This window comes from Panulirus ornatus, chromosome 12 (assembly GCF_036320965.1).
Source record: "Panulirus ornatus isolate Po-2019 chromosome 12, ASM3632096v1, whole genome shotgun sequence".
NCBI classification, from domain to species: Eukaryota; Metazoa; Arthropoda; class Malacostraca; order Decapoda; family Palinuridae; genus Panulirus; species Panulirus ornatus.
Genome location: NC_092235.1, coordinates 62,713,345 through 62,735,853, shown reverse-complemented (window position 1 = coordinate 62,735,853; position 22,509 = coordinate 62,713,345). Strand labels below are relative to the sequence as shown.

The window sequence follows — 22,509 nt, the reverse complement described above, 5'->3', positions numbered from 1 at the left end:
CAAGGCTATTTATGCAACAAAACATCTCCATTTTTGCCTTTACAGACAGCAACTTTTCTTTCCATACATTCCTCGATGCACCCAAGACGTTTGCCCCCAACCCCAACCTAAGCTTCATTCAGTTCTGACAATTCCATATGCTGCAATGTCCATTCCCAGGCCTGTAAAACATACCATTTTCTCTGTTCAAACTAACTTGTCTCTTTTCCCGACTAAACATCATAAGTCTGGATTACCTCCTTAAACACGTTCTCCTGAGCTCAGGCACCAGATTCTAGTTTCTTATTCAAGTCTGCCACCATAGCCATGTTATGCACAAATAGCAATTGACTTCCCACTTACACTCAATAGAATGCACACTCCCCTCTTTCTCCAAGACCAATGCAATTACATCCCTGACAACCCCATCCGTAAGCACTCATTGTGACATCACACACACTTCGAAAATGTCAGTAAATGACATATTGTAATTCTATCAAATACTCCATCCTATAATAAAAGGCGCATACTTAATAAAACATAAGTAATATCCAATTTCAAACTTCACCTCTGAGATGCGAAATTTCTATCAGGGCAACCTCTCTAGGTATTACACTAAAGTGTGCATCTGTATATTATGTGACTACACACGAAATGATAGCTGAGAACTGAACTCATGTAAAACTAAATCAAAGTAAGGATGCACGCATGGATGTGGGCACTAAGGATAACTGAAAAGTACCTCCTCTCCTTTGTTGGGGTGAACTAATCAAGCCAAGACCATTAGGAGTAAAATTTTCCATAATCAATGTATTTTCATACCTGAGATATTCCTTACCAGTAATTAAATTTGAAGAGCCAATAATATGATACACCTTGGAAGAAGTACAACTGTCATAAGTTTCTAATCATGCCTAGGTAAAACTTCTTGTACTCTCCTTGATATCTCTTAAACATCACATAGTCTTACTCCAAATGTAGATCATATACAAGGCTTTTTCCTCGTCGAAGGTTGAGTAAATAAAGTGAAGGGTGAAAGGCAGGAATGGGAGAGTGTACTGGATTGATGTATGCAGGGAGCACCTTGTTGTCAGTGGGATAAACCAGGGTACTGATATGGTGAGAGAAACCACAGGAGGGCCCGTGGGGCCTGGCTATAGATAGGGAGCTCTGGTTTTTGTGCACTTTACATGGACAGCTAGAGGTCAGTCTTCCTCTGTTCCTGGTACTATCATAGTATGTGGGAAACAGCGAATAAGTTTGAAAAAAAGTCTGTTATTCAAACTGTGTATCTAAAATCTAGTCAACGTGATGCGTCCTGAACAGTAAATAAGTTTTCATGAATTGAACTTTCTAATAATTTTGAACCTTGTTGGGTAGAGGTGAACTCTATGATGAAACATGGTAATGTATTCAAAGAGCAAATATGCAATTCACTATCTACTGCTGTTTATGAACAGAAACAAATCACTGGGTGCCTGTTTGATAATGGTCATTGGATGGAAATCTACAACTGTGATACTAGGCAAAAGACAGTCATCTGTTATTGGGAAGGGTACATTATATGCAATACATGCTTCAGGACTGTAGCTTTAAATTAATTTTCAATTAGTTTTCATTCATATCTTTAGGCCTGTACTCAAAAGTTATGCAAAATCTAAATTAAGACTACGTGAAAAACCAATAATTTTCCAACACAATTATTACAGTGGGGAGGCATGTATCATCATTATGGTCTTTTTTAACCCTATAAAAGACATGACATCATGCTGCACAGGAAAATAAAAAGGTTCAAGTAATATTCTTAATATTTGGTATATTGATATAACATACAGACGAATATTTGGGATGGTATATAGTGCGCACTTCTACATAGTAATGCTGAGATAATAAAATGAATCTGAAGACAAATATCATGGAAAAAAAAATCCTTACTGAAAACAGCTCATTTAGATACACACTGTATGCAAAACAGGATATATCAAGAAATTTAGTTATGCTAATATGGTAATGAAACATGCAAAAATGTAAATGTTATATTGTTGAAAAACTCTGTGGGAATAAGTGGCTTAAAAAGCATTAGCTTGGTAATTGGTATATGAATATTCTTTATAGGATATAGTATTCACTGGCCAATCAGAGGACTTCACACATATACATTCACCAACTGCACCGCCTCTGACAGGTCACAAATTCTCCAGCTATTACGAACTTTCTTGAAAACACTCGCACAAGTAACTCTTTCCATAACTTCCAAGTACTTCATACATATTATATATCTCACAACAAGATAATAATACATTCAAATATAAATAACAAATATAATATTATCATCTGATCGGCATAAAAAGTGATAAAAGCCTATCTAAAATTAAGGGAAAGGAAATCCTTTGTATGATGAAAGCACTTACATCAAGGATATCTTATTATTATATCTGTTATTAAGAATTATCTTTTCCTGCCTCTTCTTTTCATCCTTGAATGCAGCTCTATTCAATTTCTTTTCGATACGTCTATCCTGCAAAGAAAAAATTGTATCCTTTACCAGCTGAAAATCTGCACTGTTCATAGGGAGGGTATAATCGACACACTGAGAATTAATAATGGCATTGAGGCCCTTTACCCAGCCCTGGCTGAGGGCTGGGTAAGGGCAGCAGACTCCAACTGTCCTACCACATAATACTCATGAGAGAAACTGTGCATATACTCAGTCCATGCATAGTGATGAAATAGGTGTATCTACATCCATAGGATGAGATTTGTGGCGAGGCAGATTTAAAGTGTTGCATATGACAATAAACCAATTGTGAATTACAGTCCAGCTAATTACATATACTCCATTTTTTGTGATTGTGTTTTGAAAGTTGGATACCAGTTAAACATTCTGCATGACGAGCAAATCTATCATCCTTTTAAATTATTCTAGTGACCTTAGTTCATATTGGTTCTCTAATACATTTCAGATAAATTTTCTTTCAAGTATATCACAATTTCCAAATCAATATCAAAAGAAATACAATAACTCAAAGAGACAAACATGTATGATTATCACTAGCCTTCATCTTACCCTTCGAAGTTCTTTTAATGCTTTCTTCCTAAACCTTCGTTCTTCTGAAGTCTCTCCTGGAGGCCGAATTGAGATAGCTGACATGTTTGTGATCAAAGTCTCTGTGTCCAATTGTGCATCTTCTGAAAGGCAACATTACTCAACCCTTTATAACAAATACAATGATTTGTGTCACATTAGGGATATATATTGTAACAAAGTATAGGAAAAAAAAGTAAGTCAACTGTGTACTCAGCCCATCTCTAGCCATCAACAAGAGGGAAAGGCTGGACTGACTCCTTTGGAGTTAGAAATTTACTGACAGGCTTGAACTCAAATGATACAACCTTCCCCAAGATGAATTTTCATTCACAGCATAAACATAAGCAGGCAGAGTTTAGCAATGCCCATTCATAAGTGTAAGTGATACTGAACTCAACCTGTAAATATTCACACTTGCTTGTCTTCGTCCATTCCTGTCGCTACCCTTGGCCCACAGGAAACAGCATTTCTAACCCCTGCTTCAGCAAGGTAGTGCCAGAAAAACAGACAAAAAGGCCACATTCGTTCACACTCAGTCTCTAGCCGTCATGTGTAATGCACCAAAACCACTACTCCCTATGTACATCCAGGCCCCACAGACCTTTCCATGGTTTACCCCAGATGCTTCACATGCCCTGGCTCAGTCCATTGACAGCACATTGACTCCGGTATACCACACTGTTCCAATTCATTCTAGTCCTTGCACGCCTCTCACCCTCCTGTATGTTCGGGCCCCAATCGCTCAACATCTTTTTTCACTCCATCCTTCCATCTCCAATTCAATCTCCAGCTTCTTGTTCCCTCCTCTCTGTCAATCTTTCCTCACTCATTCTCTCCATATGTCCAAACCATTTCAACACACCCTCTTCTGCTCTCTCAACCACACTTTTTATTTCCACACATCTCTCTTTATCTGTTTCCTGGCACTACCTTGCTGATGCAGGAAATGGATCAAGTATAATAAATATATAAATAATGCATTACTTATGCATTCACATGTCATTTACCCATACAGATAATCATAGCCATGAATAAATGAAAAGACTGATTTATATATTTATCTGTCATTACCCTTAGACCCCTCTCTGAAAAGGTTCTGGCATTACATAATAAGATCCCTTTTCTAAGGGGTTCCCACAGACCAAGGGTACTCTTAGTAGAAAGAAAATGGTGGGCTCTTTTGAAGCAATTAGTTCTTCAGCATGAAGGTGCTCAATTTCATCAACTAATGTTGTTACAACCAAGCCAAAGGCAACTTTTCACTGACACTGTAACCTTAAACAAGTGGAATCCAGTAACATCCCTAACTTTCAACACAAAAGTAAATACTAACAAGAAAATTTCTTTCCCTTTTCTAAAAAACTACATCAGTTGGCGTGTAAATCTAGCTTTGCACCAAGAAGACGCAGTTACAGTCTGATGAATGATATATTTTCCAGCTGTCTTGTTAGTTACTAGTGACTTGGACAAATAGTGAAATAATACATCAACTGGTAATTCAAATGAGGGAAGGAACCTCATATGAAGCACAGGCCAGTCCTTTCCTGAAACGAGACTGAGGGCAGTGCAAGGGTTAAAGATTTCAAACCTCTTTCTTCCCCAGCACATTTAGCAAAACATGGGAAAAGAAGGAGAATGTCTACTTAACTCAATAAATGTAGCAGTAAATAGAAATATATGGGCAAAGATCTAATGAATCTATAACTAGAATACTTCAATTACATATGAAAAGCCCATTTAACTATAATATCATACCTCTAAATAATGAGTATGAAATATCACAAAAGTGTAAGAATGACATTTCTTTTATCTATCCCTTCTAATAATGTCCATAATTAGTTTTGTTAACTTAATAATCCCATAGCATATATTAGTTCCATCAATAAATTTTGTTTCACTGATAATTTCTGATGAAAGATGTTAATTATCTGACTTAAAACAAAGATGGAAGTACTACATAATACAAGTGCCTCCAAGTAGAGTTTCATTTAAAGACATATATTAATCAAAGTTTTTCTATTTCAAAAATGGTTTCTCATGAAAGGCAATGAATGTCTGCTTTATGATGGAGGTGACAGCAATACAAACTCTGAAATATTCAATTTTTTACCTGCTTACCTATCCCACTTCTGGGAGATCTTTTCTTTCTTTCATACTATTCGCCATTTCCCGCGTTAGCGAGGTAGCGTTAAGAACAGAGGACTGGGCCTTTGAGGGAATATCCTCACCTGGCCCCCTTCTCTGTTCCTTCTTTTGGAAAAAAAAAATATGAAATAATCCTCACTTGGCTCCTACTTCAGTTCCTACTCTCAGTCAGTATAAAAAAAAAAAAAAAAAAAAGGGTAAGATTCTAAACCCTCCTTACCTCTCTCAGTCACCTTCTGTGACATGCAGGAAGTATGTAGGTAATATAGTTGGCAGTACAACACTTACCAGTCCCTCTTGAAATTTTGTCATGCTGAGCTAAGTTCTTTCTTGTCAAACCACCAACCCCATGCTCTATTGGAATGCCAGTTCGAGGGTCAACAGCAATCTTCTTACGGCGAGGAGGGTCAGTAATAGTGCGTGGGTGATTGTACAAGGTAGAATTTGTGGTCAGAATCGTCTCACAGTCCCACTTCTCCCTGTGCTCATCATCTGAAACCTCCACCTGAGAGGATAATAGTATTTACAGCCGTAATCTTTACATACATATGAAGCATATATTAAGGAAGACTTACTGATATTAAGCTTCACTTGCCCCCCAAAAATGAAGTCCAAGTTCAATACCAGTAAAATCCTTTTTTTTTTCAGACTAAAACTTCCTCTTAACTGGCTACATCCTCACTGCAAACCTGCAAATACATCTATGACATCAACTCCAACTCATCATAGTTTTCCCATAATTACCATTTTTCATTCTCTTGAAATATTTCAAGAATCTTTTTTCTTTCCATTAAAAAATTCTTTTCTATTTTCTTAATGCTGTAATCACTTCCTTCCTCTGTTCTGTCATCACTAATTCTTTCATCTCTGTTTAAGTTTACTGAGCCATCACTTTTAAAACAATTTCCTTAATGCAAGTAAATGGTGACTTCTGCACATTTCAAAAAATCAAACCAACAACTAAAATCTAAAGCAAACATAATGAGTACCTGTCAGACTTTCAACACCACGTTAAAGACATGGTCAATAACAAAAATGCAATGGGAAGTGTTTTGCATGCATCATCCATTTCTAAGTAAAGATAGCATTATGCAGAAACATTAATTTCAATCTACAAATCAACAAATAAAGAAGATCGATCCAAACCATGAGTAGAAAATCAAATATCTGAGTTTTGTTTAAAAGACACCAAAATGGCACACGCAAAACATGCCCTAATCAAGGCCATCTTGGGTGAAAGGGAAATAATCAAAAGAATGTTGAAATTAATGAGAGTTTGACAGGTGCTTGCACACCTAACCCTTAAAGGATGGAGCTTAGCAATTTAGGAGGGTTCCCAAGACTGGCGTTTTGACTGAGTAAGTAATGAAAGGGTAAAAGAGATGTGTGGAAATAAAAAGAGTATGGTTGTGAGAGCAGAAGAGGGCCTCAGTTGTCTGTGCTGTCTCGCCTATAAAAGAAGAAAAAAAAGTTTACAATTTTGCTGAATCATGCATCTGGGGTATACACCTGGATTGTACATTTCCCTAAGGTACATAGGCACCTAAGATTCCTTCCCTGTGCTAACTGTAGTTGACTGTGAAATATCATATCTCTACATACCGATAAACCACACTTTTCAATATAAATGACAGACAGAATAGGAAACTCATACAAATATGCATAGGGTCCCCACATGGTTAGAGATTGTGCCATATGGGTAACTATAACCAGTCCTATATGCAGCTGACTGTGGTATAAGGTACCTCTTAATACCTCAAATGAGAACAGGAGGAGGTAATCCATACAAGTATGGCTAGTCACCATAACATATAATATGCTGGTGAATAGCAGGAAAGCTATAAGGAAGATGAGGAGAGGAAGAGAATTCCATAGCTTAGCTGTTCAAGGAAAGGAGGAGGTATCATAACAGTTGAATGACTGGTTTCTACACAGAAACTGTGGGAAACATGCCAGACACATGTTGGATTCAAAATTTGGTGGTGGGGACATGCTGGCAGAAAACGAGAGCTTTGTCATACTTGTTGCCATTTCCCATGACAGGGAGGTGGCTTTAGGAACAGATGAACAACGGCCTCACTTGCCTACATCCACTCTCTGTTATAAATAATGTATCAAAGCCAAAGCCCTGAACCAACAATCAAACATCATTCACAAAATTTTATCACATGAACAGTAAAGAAACCTCAGTCTAACCAATAACCATCCCCTTTTACCTCATCCTTTTCCTCCTTCTGGTCACCCCTTCTCTCCTGCATGTCCTTAATCCAATTAATAATCCTAGTACGTTCATCCTCAGAGTCCTCCTCCAACTGCTTGCGTGACTGCTCCAGAACCTGCTGGAAGAGTGGGGACTCCTCTCCGACATAACCGTCAATATCTTCACCATCTAGAGCTCCAACATGTTCGTCCTGGTACTCACGGATGAACTGCAAATTATGATATTAGATTTTCAAAAATGCAGCAGAGACTATAAAACAGAGTGCATGACATTACCATAAACATAAATACTAGTTCAGTGTCACCTATTATCTTTAGCTTAGCTCCTGTTCACTTGAAGGAGATTATGTGCACAGAGCCTCTCAGCCCATTAGTAAGTATCCTCAACTTATGCACAGTATGCTGGATTAAACAAGGCCTTCTACACTAATGCAGTCCTTCTTAATCACAGTTTAAGAAATACCTGAAAAATTCTGTTCTACCTTTAACAAACATCTCACCTTCTCTTCAAAGCAATCATCTAGTTTGGTAAGCAATTCATTTCTTGGGAGAACCAATGAAGACAAAGAATAGTTTGTGAAATGAGATTTGGTCTCCTCATCTCGGAAGGTCCGGGAAGGTCCATCAAGGCTGCATATATCATCTCTCACTTCATCATCACTGTCATTAAAGTCACTACTGAAGTCCCGTTCTTCTTCATCAGCATCATACCCCTCATCCTGGGCTTTCTCCCTATAAGCACTGAAAAATTTAGATATTCACTGCATCATATGTATTGACTTCACTGAGATGTTAGAAGAAAAATCACATATCAACCTACAGTGGCAAACACCATATAAAGGGAGTAGAGTGAGTAAAGCTAACATGTAAACAATGCCTAATGCTATATTAAGATAAATCTTTCAGTCAATTACCTTTACAATGGGGGTAAATCAAGTATAAATAAAGTCAGGATCTCTTAAAAATATCCTCCTGGCCAACATACTAAAGTGAACAGTGGCTTCTATTTTACAATGAGTTTCCTTATTTTTGTTATGTACACAACATTTTATGAAGAATATTATTTCCATTGACACTTATATTCTCACAGAGATCAGTCCTCTGCCCAAAATAACGTATTCTCCTTGATATCCTCAGATGAATCGCTTCTAAGCCCCAAAATACATTCACTGCATCTAATCAACTCTTACATAATTACCTTTTCTGCTTGCACCTTCATCAACTAAATACTACCAATGACCTTCTTCATTAACTTCTCTGCTACACTTTAAAAGGCTTTTGTCTATGTGTTTTTCCAAAAATTTCTCATCTTCATACTTTACCCTGCTTACCTACTTCCAACTATACCACATACATGATCCATCTTTACTGGTCTAATCTTTTTTCCAATCTGGACTTAAGAAAAATATGGTTTCATACCCATACATAATACTTGGGAAAAGCATCTCGATTGAACAAAGGTCTCACACAATGTACATTTAAATTATTCTTATTCATAGAAAGGCATGTACAGAGCATCAGATTGGGGAAGAGCAGTGTGGTTTCAGAAGTGGTAGAGGATGTGTGGATCAGGTGTTTGCTTTGAAGAATGTATGTGAGAAATACTTAGAAAAGCAAATGGATTTGTATGTAGCATTTATGGATCTGGAGAAGGCATATGATACGAGTTGATAGAGATGCTCTGTGGAAGGTATTAAGAATATATGGTGTGGGAGGCAAGTTGTTAGAAGCAGTGAAAAGTTTTTATCGAGGATGTAAGGCATGTGTACGTGTAGGCAGAGAGGAAAGTGATTGGTTCTCAGTGAATGTAGGTTTGCGGCAGGGGTGTGTGATGTCTCCATGGTTGTTTAATTTGTTTATGGATGGGGTTGTTAGGGAGGTAAATGCAAGAGTTTTGGAAAGAGGGGTAAGTATGAAGTCTGTTGGGGATGAGAGAGCTTGGGAAGTGAGTCAGTTGTTGTTCGCTGATGATACAGCGCTGGTGGCTGACTCATGTGAGAAACTGCAGAAGCTGGTGACTGAGTTTGGTAAAGTGTGTGAAAGAAGAAAGTTAAGAGTAAATGTGAATAAGAGCAAGGTTATTAGGTACAGTAGGGTTGAGGGTCAAGTCAATTGGGAGGTAAGTTTGAATGGAGAAAAACTGGAGGAAGTAAAGTGTTTTAGATATCTGGGAGTGGATCTGGCAGCGGATGGAACCATGGAAGCGGAAGTGGATCATAGGGTGGGGAAGGGGGTGAAAATCCTGGGAGCCTTGAAGAATGTGTGGAAGTCGAGAACATTACCTCGGAAAGCAAAAATGGGTATGTTTGAAGGAATGGTGGCTCCAACAATGTTGTATGGTTGCGAGGCATGGGCTATGGATAGAGTTGTGCGCAGGAGGATGGATGTGCTGGAAATGAGATGTCTGAGGACAATGTGTGGTGTGAGGTGGTTTGATCGAGTAAGTAACGTAAGGGTAAGAGAGATGTGTGGGAATAAAAAGAGCGTGGTTGAGAGAGCAGAAGAGGGTGTTTTGAAATGGTCTGGGCACATGGAGAGAATGAGTGAGGAAAGATTGACCAAGAGGATATATGTGTCGGAGGTGGAGGGAACGAGGAGAAGTGGGAGACCAAATTGGAGGTGGAAAGATGGAGTGAAAAAGATTTTGTGTGATCGGGGCCTGAACATGCAGGAGGGTGAAAGGAGGGCAAGGAATAGAGTGAACTGGATCGATGTGGTATACCGGGGTTGACGTGCTGTCAGTGGATTGAATCAGGGCATGTGAAGCGTCTGGGGCAAACCATGGAAAGCTGTGTATGTATGTATATTTGCGTGTGTGGACGTATGTATATGCATGTTGTATGGGGGTGGGTTGGGCCATATCTTTCGTCTGTTTCCTTGCGCTACCTCGCAAACGCGGGAGACAGCGAGAGAAAAAAAAAAAAAAAAAAAAACTCACTGCACCATCAATTTTTCAGTTTATCTATCTATATCTCTGACCTCCATTCCCTTTGGGAACTCCCTCAAGGGGGTGGTCACAGCAAAAGTATCTCCACATATGGTCAAGTCAATTTCTGCTTTTAACTCTAATACCTAATCTTAACAGGTCACGAGCACAATACTCTTGCACGCTGTTTTCAAAGTCTCCTAATGACTACTAAACTACCACTACTGCCTATTGTTCCCACTACTTCTGCCTCACACTCATGTCTAATGTTCCTACCATTTCTATCTATTGCTCCTACCATTTTACCAAAAGGCAGGGCTAGTGCACAGCACTCACTACAGGAAAATCTAGAGTTACAAAGAATGAGTCATGAGTTAAATTTTGTCAAGTGTAGTGTGTGACAAGGAGAAACTATATATTTGTGAACAGAATGCCAGCAGCCTATGTATGGATGAGGCTGATAGGATAGAGATACATGGGTGTGATAAATGCAACTCATCAATCACTGAAGTACTGGCTCACTATATTGCCATCACTAACCCTCCCAATACCCAGGTGGACTGTAAAGGTAATATACCTATCTGGTTGGTGGTTGAATGCCAACAGCTACCTACACTGTCAATTCTTCTGCCTTGCAATACTGTACTCACCTCCTAGCCTTAGCTTTCCCACTACCAATATTGTAAATCACTCCCAAGTATATTAGAAAAAACAATTGATATATCAAAAGAAATCAGAAATACATGTCCCTTCCATTTTTAACCAAAAAAGCATAATCCTAAAATTGTCATTTCCTTGAGAAAAATTAAATGAATTACAATTCTATGACAACAAATAATACCTAAAAATAAATTAGCTGTTATAATTAACTTTAGTTTCATTACCAAGGGATAGAAATAAATGTCTAAAGCCTTAAAGGATATTCACATGTATAGATCTATGACCAATTTACAAAGTGACAGAGTGCACTGACTCTCCAACAATTCTAAAGCACCTCATAATCATCATCCTAATTCTCAAGCCGATTTATCCTGTGACTCTTGTGCCAAAATTCAACCTTAGAATACAAAAATAACTGGTTTTTCAAGAAAGAAACAAATTTTTAGGAAACAGTTCTCTATGAGAATGGCATGGAGTAAACCAAGAAAAAGATTAGACTATGATGAGACATTACAGGATAAAAAATGTCAACAAGTCCAAAGAGAAAAGTAACATTCATACTCCAAGATATTTCTCCATTGCTAAGCAAATATGGAACTGATGATACAGTCATTCAATGGAATACTTTATCATATACATATACAAAAAGATAAAGCACAATAAAACCCAATAAAACATGTGTGAGAGGCTCCTATCACATTACAAGCTTCCACTGCAGAGTTCTTCATGCTGAAATCAACCTTTTTCATGTTTCCATGACCAGTTATTACCCATTTTGTAATCTAATCAAAATACAATATCTTTGCCAAAGCCTACATAGTTCAGGTCTACCAGCATAAAAATTTTTACTGGTTTACCAAGAGCCTTTCCATTATCATACAAATTTTAACATTTTCTGCAATCCTTTTTTAACTAAACCCTATGAAAACTATCATATTTGCAGTGAACAACACTGATGCATCTGCTACCCATTACTGTTCTTTCTTTCTTTCTTTCAAACTATTCGCCATTTCCCGCATTAGCGAGGTAGCGTTAAGAACAGAGGCCTGGGCCTTTGAGGGAATACCCTCACCTGGCCAAATTCTCTGTTCCTTCTTTTGGAAAATTAAAAAAAATGAGAGGGGAGGATTTCCAGCCCCCCGCTCCCTCCCCTTTTAGTCGCCTTCTACGACACGCAGGGAATACGTGGGAAGTATTCTTTCTCCCCTATCCCCAGGAAAATATATATATATATATATATATATATATATATATATATATATATATATATATATATATATATATAGTTGTTGTTCGCTGATGATACAGCGCGGGTGGCGGATTCATGTGAGAAACTGCAGAAGCTGGTGACGGAGTTTGGTAAAGTGTGTGGAAGAAGAAAGTTAAGAGTAAATGTGAATAAGAGCAAGGTTATTAGGTACAGTAGGGTTGAGGGTCAAGTCAATTGGGAGGTGAGTCTGAATGGAGAAAAACTGGAGGAAGTGAAGTGTTTTAGATATCTGGGAGTGGATCTGTCAGCGGATGGAACCATGGAAGCGGAAGTGGATCATAGGGTGGGGGAGGGGGCGAAAATTTTGGGAGCCTTGAAAAATGTGTGGAAGTCGAGAACATTATCCCGGAAAGCAAAAATGGGTATGTTTGAAGGAATAGTGGTTCCAACAATGTTGTATGGTTGCGAGGCGTGGGCTATGGATAGAGTTGTGCGCAGGAGGATGGATGTGCTGGAAATGAGATGTTTGAGGACAATGTGTGGTGTGAGGTGGTTTGATCGAGTAAGTAACGTAAGGGTAAGAGAGATGTGTGGAAATAAAAAGAGCGTGGTTGAGAGAGCAGAAGAGGGTGTTTTGAAATGGTTTGGGCACATGGAGAGAATGAGTGAGGAAAGATTGACCAAGAGGATATATGTGTCGGAGGTGGAGGGAACGAGGAGAAGAGGGAGACCAAATTGGAGGTGGAAAGATGGAGTGAAAAGGATTTTGTGTGATCGGGGCCTGAACATACTGTTAGGGAGGTAAAAGTACCAGTCATACCCATTACCTAGTAATCTGGCAACATCTAAATTCATGTTAGCTCTCAATATAATCGAAACACTTCTTTTTCCATTAAATACATTGTTAGATCTTCCTAAATAAAAGGTAAAACTGTCATAAATAGAACGAATTGGAGAGATGCAGCATAAAGGGAGAAACATGCTATCAATGTGCTGAACCAGGGAATATGATGAAGTAGGGGGTAACCAGGGAAAGGTCACTGGGGCTTGGCTGTGGATAGGATTACCTAGTTTCAATGCATTTTAGCAAATGAGGCCATTCTTAATCAGTTCCTGGTGTTACCTCAATAACAAAGGAAACAGCAAAAGAATAAAAAGAGTAAAATGAAGTTAAGGGTAACTCTCTAAAAGCTTGAGCATAGTTATCATGCAAATTGCCAAAAACTACAAGAATTTTGTCTAAGCCATCTAAAATCAATTGGTCCCCTGAGAAAAAAACAGAGAAAAAAAAATCAGCTAGTCTTGGACTAGCACTTTTTCTATGTATCTATTTGCCTTTTCCTGTCTTTGAAGGGCAGTGTCACAAGAACAAGTGACTAAAGAAAAATCCTTGCTTGGTAATTTTTCCTTTTCCTACTTCAAGAAAACAAAAATTTAGGAGGGGATGACATCAAGTCCCTTCCTCATCCCTCTTAGTATTCTTCCTGTCATCCCTTCACACTGGAAAGCTTTGTCAATTTCAGGGGTTGTATGAGAAGTCTAACTTAGGTCCTCTGACACTCTTTAAGAAAAAGAGGGAAAATGAATACCTTTCTGAGAGTGTCATTTGTTCCCTTGCCACTGCATGTTTCAAATAGTTTTAGCATTCTGGGCATTTGAAGTTGTTTATGACCTTTTACGTACTTGCCTAACTATAAATTTGTGCTGTTGCAGTTTGGGATCATTATAGCAACAATATGTCCTATTGCAAGGTCCTTGCCTTCCTCTCTCTTAAGTCTTTACTTTCAGTAAATGCAACATCAATACTATTATCAAAGTATATTCTATGATAAACTACATAAAACAGTACCTCAATTTAGATAAAGGAGGAAGGTAGTGCACACCAATGTCTCTATCTTCCAAAGCTGGCATCTCTCCATCTTCTTCCCTATCATTTCCCCAGATATCATCATCCTCACAATCTTCCCATTCTCCATCATCATCTTCATATTCATGGATAGGTTTTTCAGAGTTGAGCATGACAACAAAGTTATCAGGAAGGGCATCATCATCATCAGGATTACAAGCTCCAGATTCACCAAGATAATCATCGTCTAAAGCAGCGACAACATCTGGATCCAGTTCAGGACGTGGACCTGAATAGTAAAAATAAATTTTTAATCTACAAATCTTTTTTGACAACCATGCTAATACATGTACACGTGCTTAGGGATCAGTAGAACTAAAGCTTTAACTATCTATGAAAATAATACATGTAATCTTTTTCTTTCTTTCAAACTATTCGCCATTTCCCGCGTTAGCGAGGTTGCGTTTAGAACAGAGGACTGGGCCTTTGTGGGATATCCTCACCTGACCCCCCTCTGTTCCTCCTTTTGGAAAATTAAAAAAAAACGAGAGGGGAGGATTTCCAGCCCCCCGCTCCCTCCCCTTTTAGTCACCTTCTACGACACACAGGGAATACGTGGGAAGTATTCTTTCTCCCCTATCCCCAGGGATAATACATGTAATATATACAATAAAATATAAGCATATTAGACTAGTGGTGGGAAGGAAAAGTAACAGAGAACATACATATGCAATGTCCAAGTCGATAGAAATGGCTATCTAACTAGTGGTGGGAAGGAAAAGTAACAGTGAGAACATACATATGCAATGTTCAAGTAGATAGGAATGGCTATCTAAATGTACTTAAAAGGGTTTTTCAAGGATATTCTGAGTGGGATAATATGCCATAATTGGAGGACATAATCATCTGGATACTAAGTGATAGAAAGATAAGGACTAGTAAGATAAAATTTACAAATCTTGTCACTTGAAGACAAACCTGTTAAAGGAGCAGCCTTGTTAAGGAGTCCTATGGGCTCTTCCACAAAAGACTCAAATGCTGAGGATGGCAAAAGTAATCTCTTGTTACGCAGCTCTTTCTGGCCCATCTGAAAGTAGTGGCATGATCTTCCTTGATATTAAAGAAAATAGCAATTTGATAAAAAGAAATTTTGAAATAAAGATCCTTGATTCTGAAATTAGAAAAACAAATAACCATATATTCATTACACGTCCATGGGTCATCATTTAAGAAATATTTCCAGTTATGACAAATTTCTGTACTGGCCGAGATCTTAATGGACTGTAAACTCTAAACTGAGCAATAAAAAGCTGGACATCAAAATAATAAATAAATTTAGTTCGACATTTCCATTCCATTAATGAACAGGATTTAGGTATAATTAACCTAGTACCCTTGATATCTAATTTAGTTCGTCATTTCCATTCCATTAATGAACAGGATTTAGGTATAATAAACCTAGTACCCTTGATATCTAAGTTAACAAAAAAAGAAAAAAATGTATGTGAAGGTGTAAGTTAAATAAGAAACAACTGGTTCTACCACGTTTGGCCAGTTTAAAGACACATTCTACTTCTAATAAGCAATCATCCAATCATTCAACCATGGCAGCAATACCAACCTCTTACTTTGCTGATATGCTAATGCAGGAAATTGAGAACAAGTATGGATGAAAATATTAAGCAAATTCATGAAGAAATTAAATGTGAACTCACCCCTTAAATGGATCAGCATGGAAAAGCTGTTGCAACTAGTTGCAAAATTCTCTGATTTCCTAAGTGATATATGAAATCCTAATAGCCTAGCTTCCATTTGAGGGTAATTCCCTATAAAAAAAAGTCAAATGATTAAAAAAAAAATTTACTTTTTCTGGAATGCAAACAGGATCTGACATTCAAACCTTTTTTCTGCCAAATGTATACGAAAAGTACTCCGAAAAGTCCCTGACAATTTTACATACATTTGAGTTGCAAACTAAAATGTCTAAATGCTCTGATTATCCAATATTTAAGTGAAATGTTAAACTGCTACCAAACCCACTCTAACCTCAAGTGTTTTCTTATACCAATTCTTTCAAATTGAAAGTGAGCTCAGATCACCTCAGAATGTATGCTGATATGTGTGGGATACTACAAACTCCTTGATGTAAGTTAAATATTTGGGACATGAAGATGTCAAGAAGAAATCCAAACCCATCTTCATATACATTTTTCATGCCTTACTATGCTTCTGTACAATATACAAACCCCAACTTACAGAACATCCATAAAACCTCTTTGAATGAATCAGCACAGTGGGAGTGGCAAATTAAAGTATTACCCCCAGTTTTTTACCAAATCTACTGCAAAGAATCTAGACTCTACCTTCCCTCAGGTAGCTTTTCAAATTTCAAAGGTATAAGTATTCTCCAATGAAGCTGGAGCAGCTGCTAAAACTGTTCAACATATTAACATAAAAAAGGGAATGAACTCGCCTGTGGATCTTCCCTTCGGATTGTATACACTTCTAAATCTTCTTCCTCCCAGTCAACAGCCTCTTGCACACCTTTTAAATGCTGCAAGTAGTTGTAGTCATCATCGAAGAAAATTCCATACTTCTCTTGTTCTGCTTTCTGGGTGTTCTGGTAAGAAATGTATATATCAATACACTTCTTATAAGCTCAGTTACTAGGATATTTATAAAAGAAAAAAAACTGGCTATCTTGATAAAATACATATACCTCATTACTAATTAAGAATTAATTTTTGTATTCTAACTATCTGCACCTAATGTAAATCTGAGGCCTTACCTCCTCTTCACAGTTCAAAACACAACCAACCTTTAGTGTTGCTACCTTGCTTGGTTGGGCTATTTAATTCTGCAGCCTATAAGCCTGGATATCCTCCACAACTTGGTTTTTGAAAACTCTGCAAAGTTATCCGCGACCTACTTAAATTCTTTCCCTAAACAATATATAATATTCAACAGATACTGATCATTACTTAATAATATGAGAATACACCAATTATGTTCTTTAACAATCAGCTACCTTTTCTTACAAAAATATGTTGCTTCACCATATGAGAAAAACAACTGTCACATCTGATAGCTAATAATAAAATAGTCTCACTAAGTGCAGTGCTCCAAGGAATGAACTTTTCCACTGAAGTCAACTTTAGAGATAACTTAAACTTAGATAAACATCTAAAAATCCATAAAGAAACTATATCTTCAACAAGTTATGATTCATTGTTGTAGAGAATCATCTTAAAAAAAATTAGGATGACAAAATCTGAGTAAGCAGCACACTCTATGAAAAAAAGTAAATTATATTGGAGCTTTTACAATTTTGTACATCTAACATCTGTCATGAAGGATTCTTACTTATACTTACATATATCATTAATGAAACATTGTAAATATTAAAAATGCAAGTTTTATACCATTAGAGCTACCTACCTGTTCACTTGGCTGCAGGACTGCCTGGGGAGCGGCTTCATCTGCAGCCAATGGATCTCGCTGACTGCGTGCCACAACCTTGAAGGTGTGCAGGACATCCCGTCGCTTATCTATGAATCTCTTGCCTTTCTTACCCTGGGTGATAAATTTAGATGGGGTAAGCTATGATGAAGTTCCAAATCTACTTTACTACTACTAAAAGAGCAGAATCAGCATCTGATATATATCCAGATGTGAATGGGGGCTTATATGGATGCAATTTTAGTGTCACCTTCAAATCTGAGCAATTCTTAAAAAAAAATGAGTAACTTAAGTACCATCAAACCTCAGCTATGCTAAAAAAACTGAGTAACTTACTTAAGTCTAACCAGCACTAATATGAAAAAATATATCTAAAGATCTTAAGACAAAATGTGGAATGAAATTCTGGTATGACACTAAAGACAAGCAAAGCAAAATGTGAATAAACATCTGAACACCAAGAGTAGTGTCATCACTTTTTTTCAGTCAAGACAACATTGAGTTTTCATCAAGAACTGGCCTTAAGTGAAACAGAAAAAGGGCCCCAAAAAATAGTGGAGTCATGAGAAATGAAGAAAAATCTAAAAATCTTTCAAGAACTGCTGATAAGTGTGAGCAATGTATTTGAAATACAAACCATCAATGGATACCTACACATGTGTTTGGATGACAATGGCCATGTCATCCAATCATAAAATTTCATGACTTCACAAGAGCAGTACTCTGAGTAATAAATCTAATACATTCAATGCAGCTTCATGCTTTCTGATAACTGCAAATCAAGTATATACCGTAAAAGAAATTTTCAAATCATCCACATCAGCCTCAGGGCAAAATATAGTCACAAATATTAATGGAAGCATCTCAACCACTGTTCACTAAAGATTTCCCATACACTAGTCAGTCTAAGTGGAGATGTCAAGGTGGCATGTATGAGATCTGTGCTTTCTCATTAAGTGGCAATTTGTAAAGACGTGAAACTCCTACAGAATAATAAAAAACAATAATGAAACCCTTTATCATAAGTTTGTGAAAAAAATCCAAAAAAAAGAAAAAAAAAACACCTACCTTCATATGTATAATAATTAATTACTCCTGGCATACTTCATATACCTGGCAACCAAGAGACATTAAATCCAAGGGTGAATAGCAGCACAAGTAAACAATGTTCCATCATGTTGAGTTTGTATATCATTTTACTTAGAAAATAAGGCTCTAATCAATGGGAATAACAAATTTAGGGATAAATTCTTGTAAAGTATTTGAGAATTTCCCAAAGTACACAATGGATATTAGGATTTGTAATAGAAGGGTTAAACCTACAAACCTACAGAAATTCTATGGGTAAAAATAACAAAAACACAATCTGCAGAACAAAGGCAATGATGCCCAGGAGCTGTCTTTGAATACAAAACTTTACAGACCTCCATGTAAAGGTTAGCATTACTGACCATCATGCATGCATGAGCCAACTGGGATCAAACCCACATAGATTTGACTCCTGGTCTTAGCAGTCATACTCAGTTGCTCATCCTATCCAAGGGGCTGGTCAAAAGAATGGGTGCCTTGTATAAGCTACAGTGTATATGCATATCTATGAATACACACAGGAGTAAAGACATGGCATACATATATTATTTATTCATTTTTATATTTATCATACTTTGTCGCTGTCTCCCACGTTAGTGAGGTAGCGCAAGGAAACAGACACTCTATTCCTTGCACGCCTTTCACCCTCCTGCATGTTCAGGCCCTGATCACTCAAAATCTTTTTCACTCCAACTTTCCACCTCCAATCTGGTCTCCCACTTCTTGTTCCCTCCACCTGTGACATATATATCCTCTTTTGGTAATCTTTCCTCACTCATTCTCTCCATGTGAACAAACCATATCAAAACACCTTCCGCGCTCTCAACCATACTCTTTTTATTACCACACATTTCTCTTACCCTTTCACTACTTACTTGATCAAACCACCTCACACCACATATTGTCTTCAAACATCTCATTTCCAGCATATCCACCCTCCTCCGCACAACTCTATCTATAGCCCACAACTCGCAACCATATATCATTGTTGGAACCACTATTCCTTCAAACATACCCATTTTTGCTTTCCAAAAGATGAGGCAACATAAATGTAAAATCCCCTTCCCGTAACGCACACACAGTAATCACGTATCTAAAAGCAGCCTTTAAACAAAAGTTATTTGCACAAAGGCTCACAGAACCTGAATACTGTAAGACCCTCACAATATTGGTGACTAAATACCATGAAATGTGTCCACAAGACATGGAAGCCTTCAACAGTCATCCTTTGAGAATATCACTGGAAATGTAAGTGCCAGAAAAATTGGCAAAATAAATCTATATGAAAACTAAACATAAACCTAAATGTAAACTGAAATACAACCTCACCATAAACCTAACACAAAAGCAGATCTAAATGCAAAGGATCGATGAGTTGCACTTCAGTGCCATACCTGATTGAGACAATCTGAGCTCTTACATACTGCAGAAGGAATAGCCCCATTCCAACCCTTGTGAGCATCAATTTTCAGTATACTGCCATTACTTGTACATCTATCTAATCGTCCCAATGAGTGAGTATTCTCTCTATACTTTTGGCCTGTAACTGTACTTAACAAACCATTAATCATTTGCAGTATACTTAACAATATCTGAAACAGGATTACAGAAGCAGTGATTTATGAACCTTTGGAAGATCCCTTCAAGGGAGCATTATAAATACTAATACAAAACAGTGAACTTATGAAGTAAACATTTGATCATAACTTTGCTGCAGAACTGGTGCCCCAACCATATCACAAGCCTGTAAGTATCCCATAATTATACAGTACATGAAAAAAAAGTAAAAGTATGCTTTTGTGTTATGATCTCATTGTCAGTAAAATCTAAAAATTTCTTAGGGCACGGTAAAACAGCAGAGAATAATTGAAGTCCAGGGATAGCATGACTGGAATAATTCTTTTTCTGTATTCAATGATAATGAATACTCTGATAGTGGCAAGGGATGTTAAGATGAAGGAATATGGTTATTTAAAGTAAATGCACGTGAAGTACTTGTAAAAATCAACAAAACTGAGGAAAATCACACCTAAACTCCTGTAATTGCCAAAATAACATCATGCCAATTGGAAATATATGATTGATAGAGTTGTTTACAGCAAGTTGCTAGGCACTGCGTCCATCTGCAATCAGTGAATGAACACAACATCCAGAAATTACATGTAAACAAGGTCAGGAAGCATTCTTGACAATGTGGCACAAGGCTGCCAATATAACAATGAAAATTAAGGAGCATCTAAGCTGCTGAAGGAAGCTAAATGAGGCTTTCATAGCTTCTGTTGATTTCTGGAAGACTTTTTCAAGTTTTATATGATTAACCCCACATATTTACTCATCTTCATACCCTTCCCCTAAAGGTTTATTTAATATTACGGGAAAAAAGACGTATCCTTTCCTCTAGATGGTCTAATATTTCTCCACATTACATCCTACCAATCAATATGAAATTCTATTCAATTCTATAATTAATAGCTATAACATCACCATCCATCATTCTAGAAATATATCCTTTCTAAACAATATAGACAGAGGTTATTTTGCCAACATATCTGCGACAACGGGTTACATGCTACTACACCAATGGCATTTATTTTTCCATTACCAGCACAAAATTTATGAACTTTTCCCGGAGAAAATATTTTGAAAAATATCCATTTGTATAAATATAACTTCTTAAAATAGAATAACAAAATTTTAATTTCACTAAGTCTAAAAGTCGTCAAGAGCTCTTACCCATTGCCACCTTGAGGTGCACGAGTAATGCAGGATTAAAATGGTCATACCTTACCATACACCAAATAGGGAAGCTCTATTCCTTGGGCCCCCTAACTCAAGTTTACCTCAACAAAAGCAGTATGAGACGATTATTGTTCAAAAAAAAAAGTGTGACAGGTTTTCTTTCATAAACATATAAGTCTCAAGATACATTAAGTTTGGCTAGATAAGGTTAAGTTTGCTCATTTTTGATGTTTCTCATAGGTAAGGCTTTGTTACATTAACACATCCTAGTCGCACTGTTAGTCTTTTTTCTTTTTCCGACTTGTCCCGTATAAAATGTAAGAAACAATGTCCACCGCCATAATTATGAAAATGTCGATAAAGTGGCAATACATGGGAGACAATATTTTCAGTAAAAAAAAAAAAAAGAAGATTTGAGAGAGTAAACCATGTCAGTAGCAGGAGATAGGACCAACTGGTAGCGAAGCAAGTGTTGATTCTGTCGGCAAAATTACCACTCGGAAAGAAATATGCCGAAACTCAATATCATCAGATAAGGCGGTGACATGTTCATTCCCAGGTATTGATTCCAAAGAGTGGGAGCAAAATACAGAGATACTGTCAACACCATGTCCCGTGACCTGTTTAGCCCGAATACAGGTACATTCTGGTGTGACAAATCGCGATGACGTAACTTCACGACCTGGTGCTGCCGCAAACACGAAAGAGCATTTCACCTGTGACATCTCGGTGCGACTCCACCGTAACATCCAGGATCCAATCACTCTCCTCACTCATTCTGACCACTGCGCGACACCTCGCCCCTACAGGGGGATCGTTCATGACAACATGCGTGGGGAAACACATTGAAAATATCGAGGGAAAAAAAGGAGAGTGGGGGTTAGAAAATGTTTGCTCCTCACCATATTTATGTCTCCTTACACATGCTGTGTTTACTGACGAGTAGCGACATCTGGCGGCGGAAGGTGGCAACTATAAACACAGGCAGCGACTGCCACCAGAGAGGCTGACCAGGTATTAACAGCAAATCATAAATAGATCTCGTTCTTTGATTGCTACCAGGATGCACAAAACTAGGGAAGAGATTTAGAGCAGCATCATCATCTCGGTGTCATATTCAATACCTGAACCATTGTAGACGCTACGAA

General features: G+C 37.5%; 1 protein-coding gene across 7 annotated transcripts; it reads right to left on the bottom strand.

Moving 5' to 3' along the window:
* Positions 1-1,775: 1,775 nt before the first annotated feature.
* On the bottom strand, positions 1,776-22,509 carry LTV1 (LTV1 ribosome biogenesis factor). 7 transcript variants are annotated; one of them, XM_071668031.1, is made up of 10 exons: positions 22,486-22,509; positions 17,513-17,647; positions 16,548-16,694; positions 15,053-15,161; positions 14,078-14,363; positions 7,933-8,173; positions 7,429-7,641; positions 5,501-5,717; positions 3,047-3,168; positions 1,776-2,497 (listed from the first exon to the last, which is right to left on the bottom strand). In XM_071668031.1, the coding sequence occupies exons 1-10, from the start codon at positions 22,492-22,494 to the stop codon at positions 2,387-2,389; spliced, it is 1,590 nt and encodes a 529-aa protein (XP_071524132.1). In that variant the 5' UTR covers positions 22,495-22,509; the 3' UTR covers positions 1,776-2,386. The 7 variants fall into 7 exon arrangements, with proteins under 7 accessions (XP_071524132.1, XP_071524134.1, XP_071524137.1 ...); XM_071668033.1 differs by lacking the exon at positions 22,486-22,509 and adding an exon at positions 22,264-22,419 and having other exon boundaries at positions 3,047-3,165; XM_071668036.1 differs by lacking the exon at positions 22,486-22,509 and adding an exon at positions 22,264-22,418 and having other exon boundaries at positions 3,036-3,168.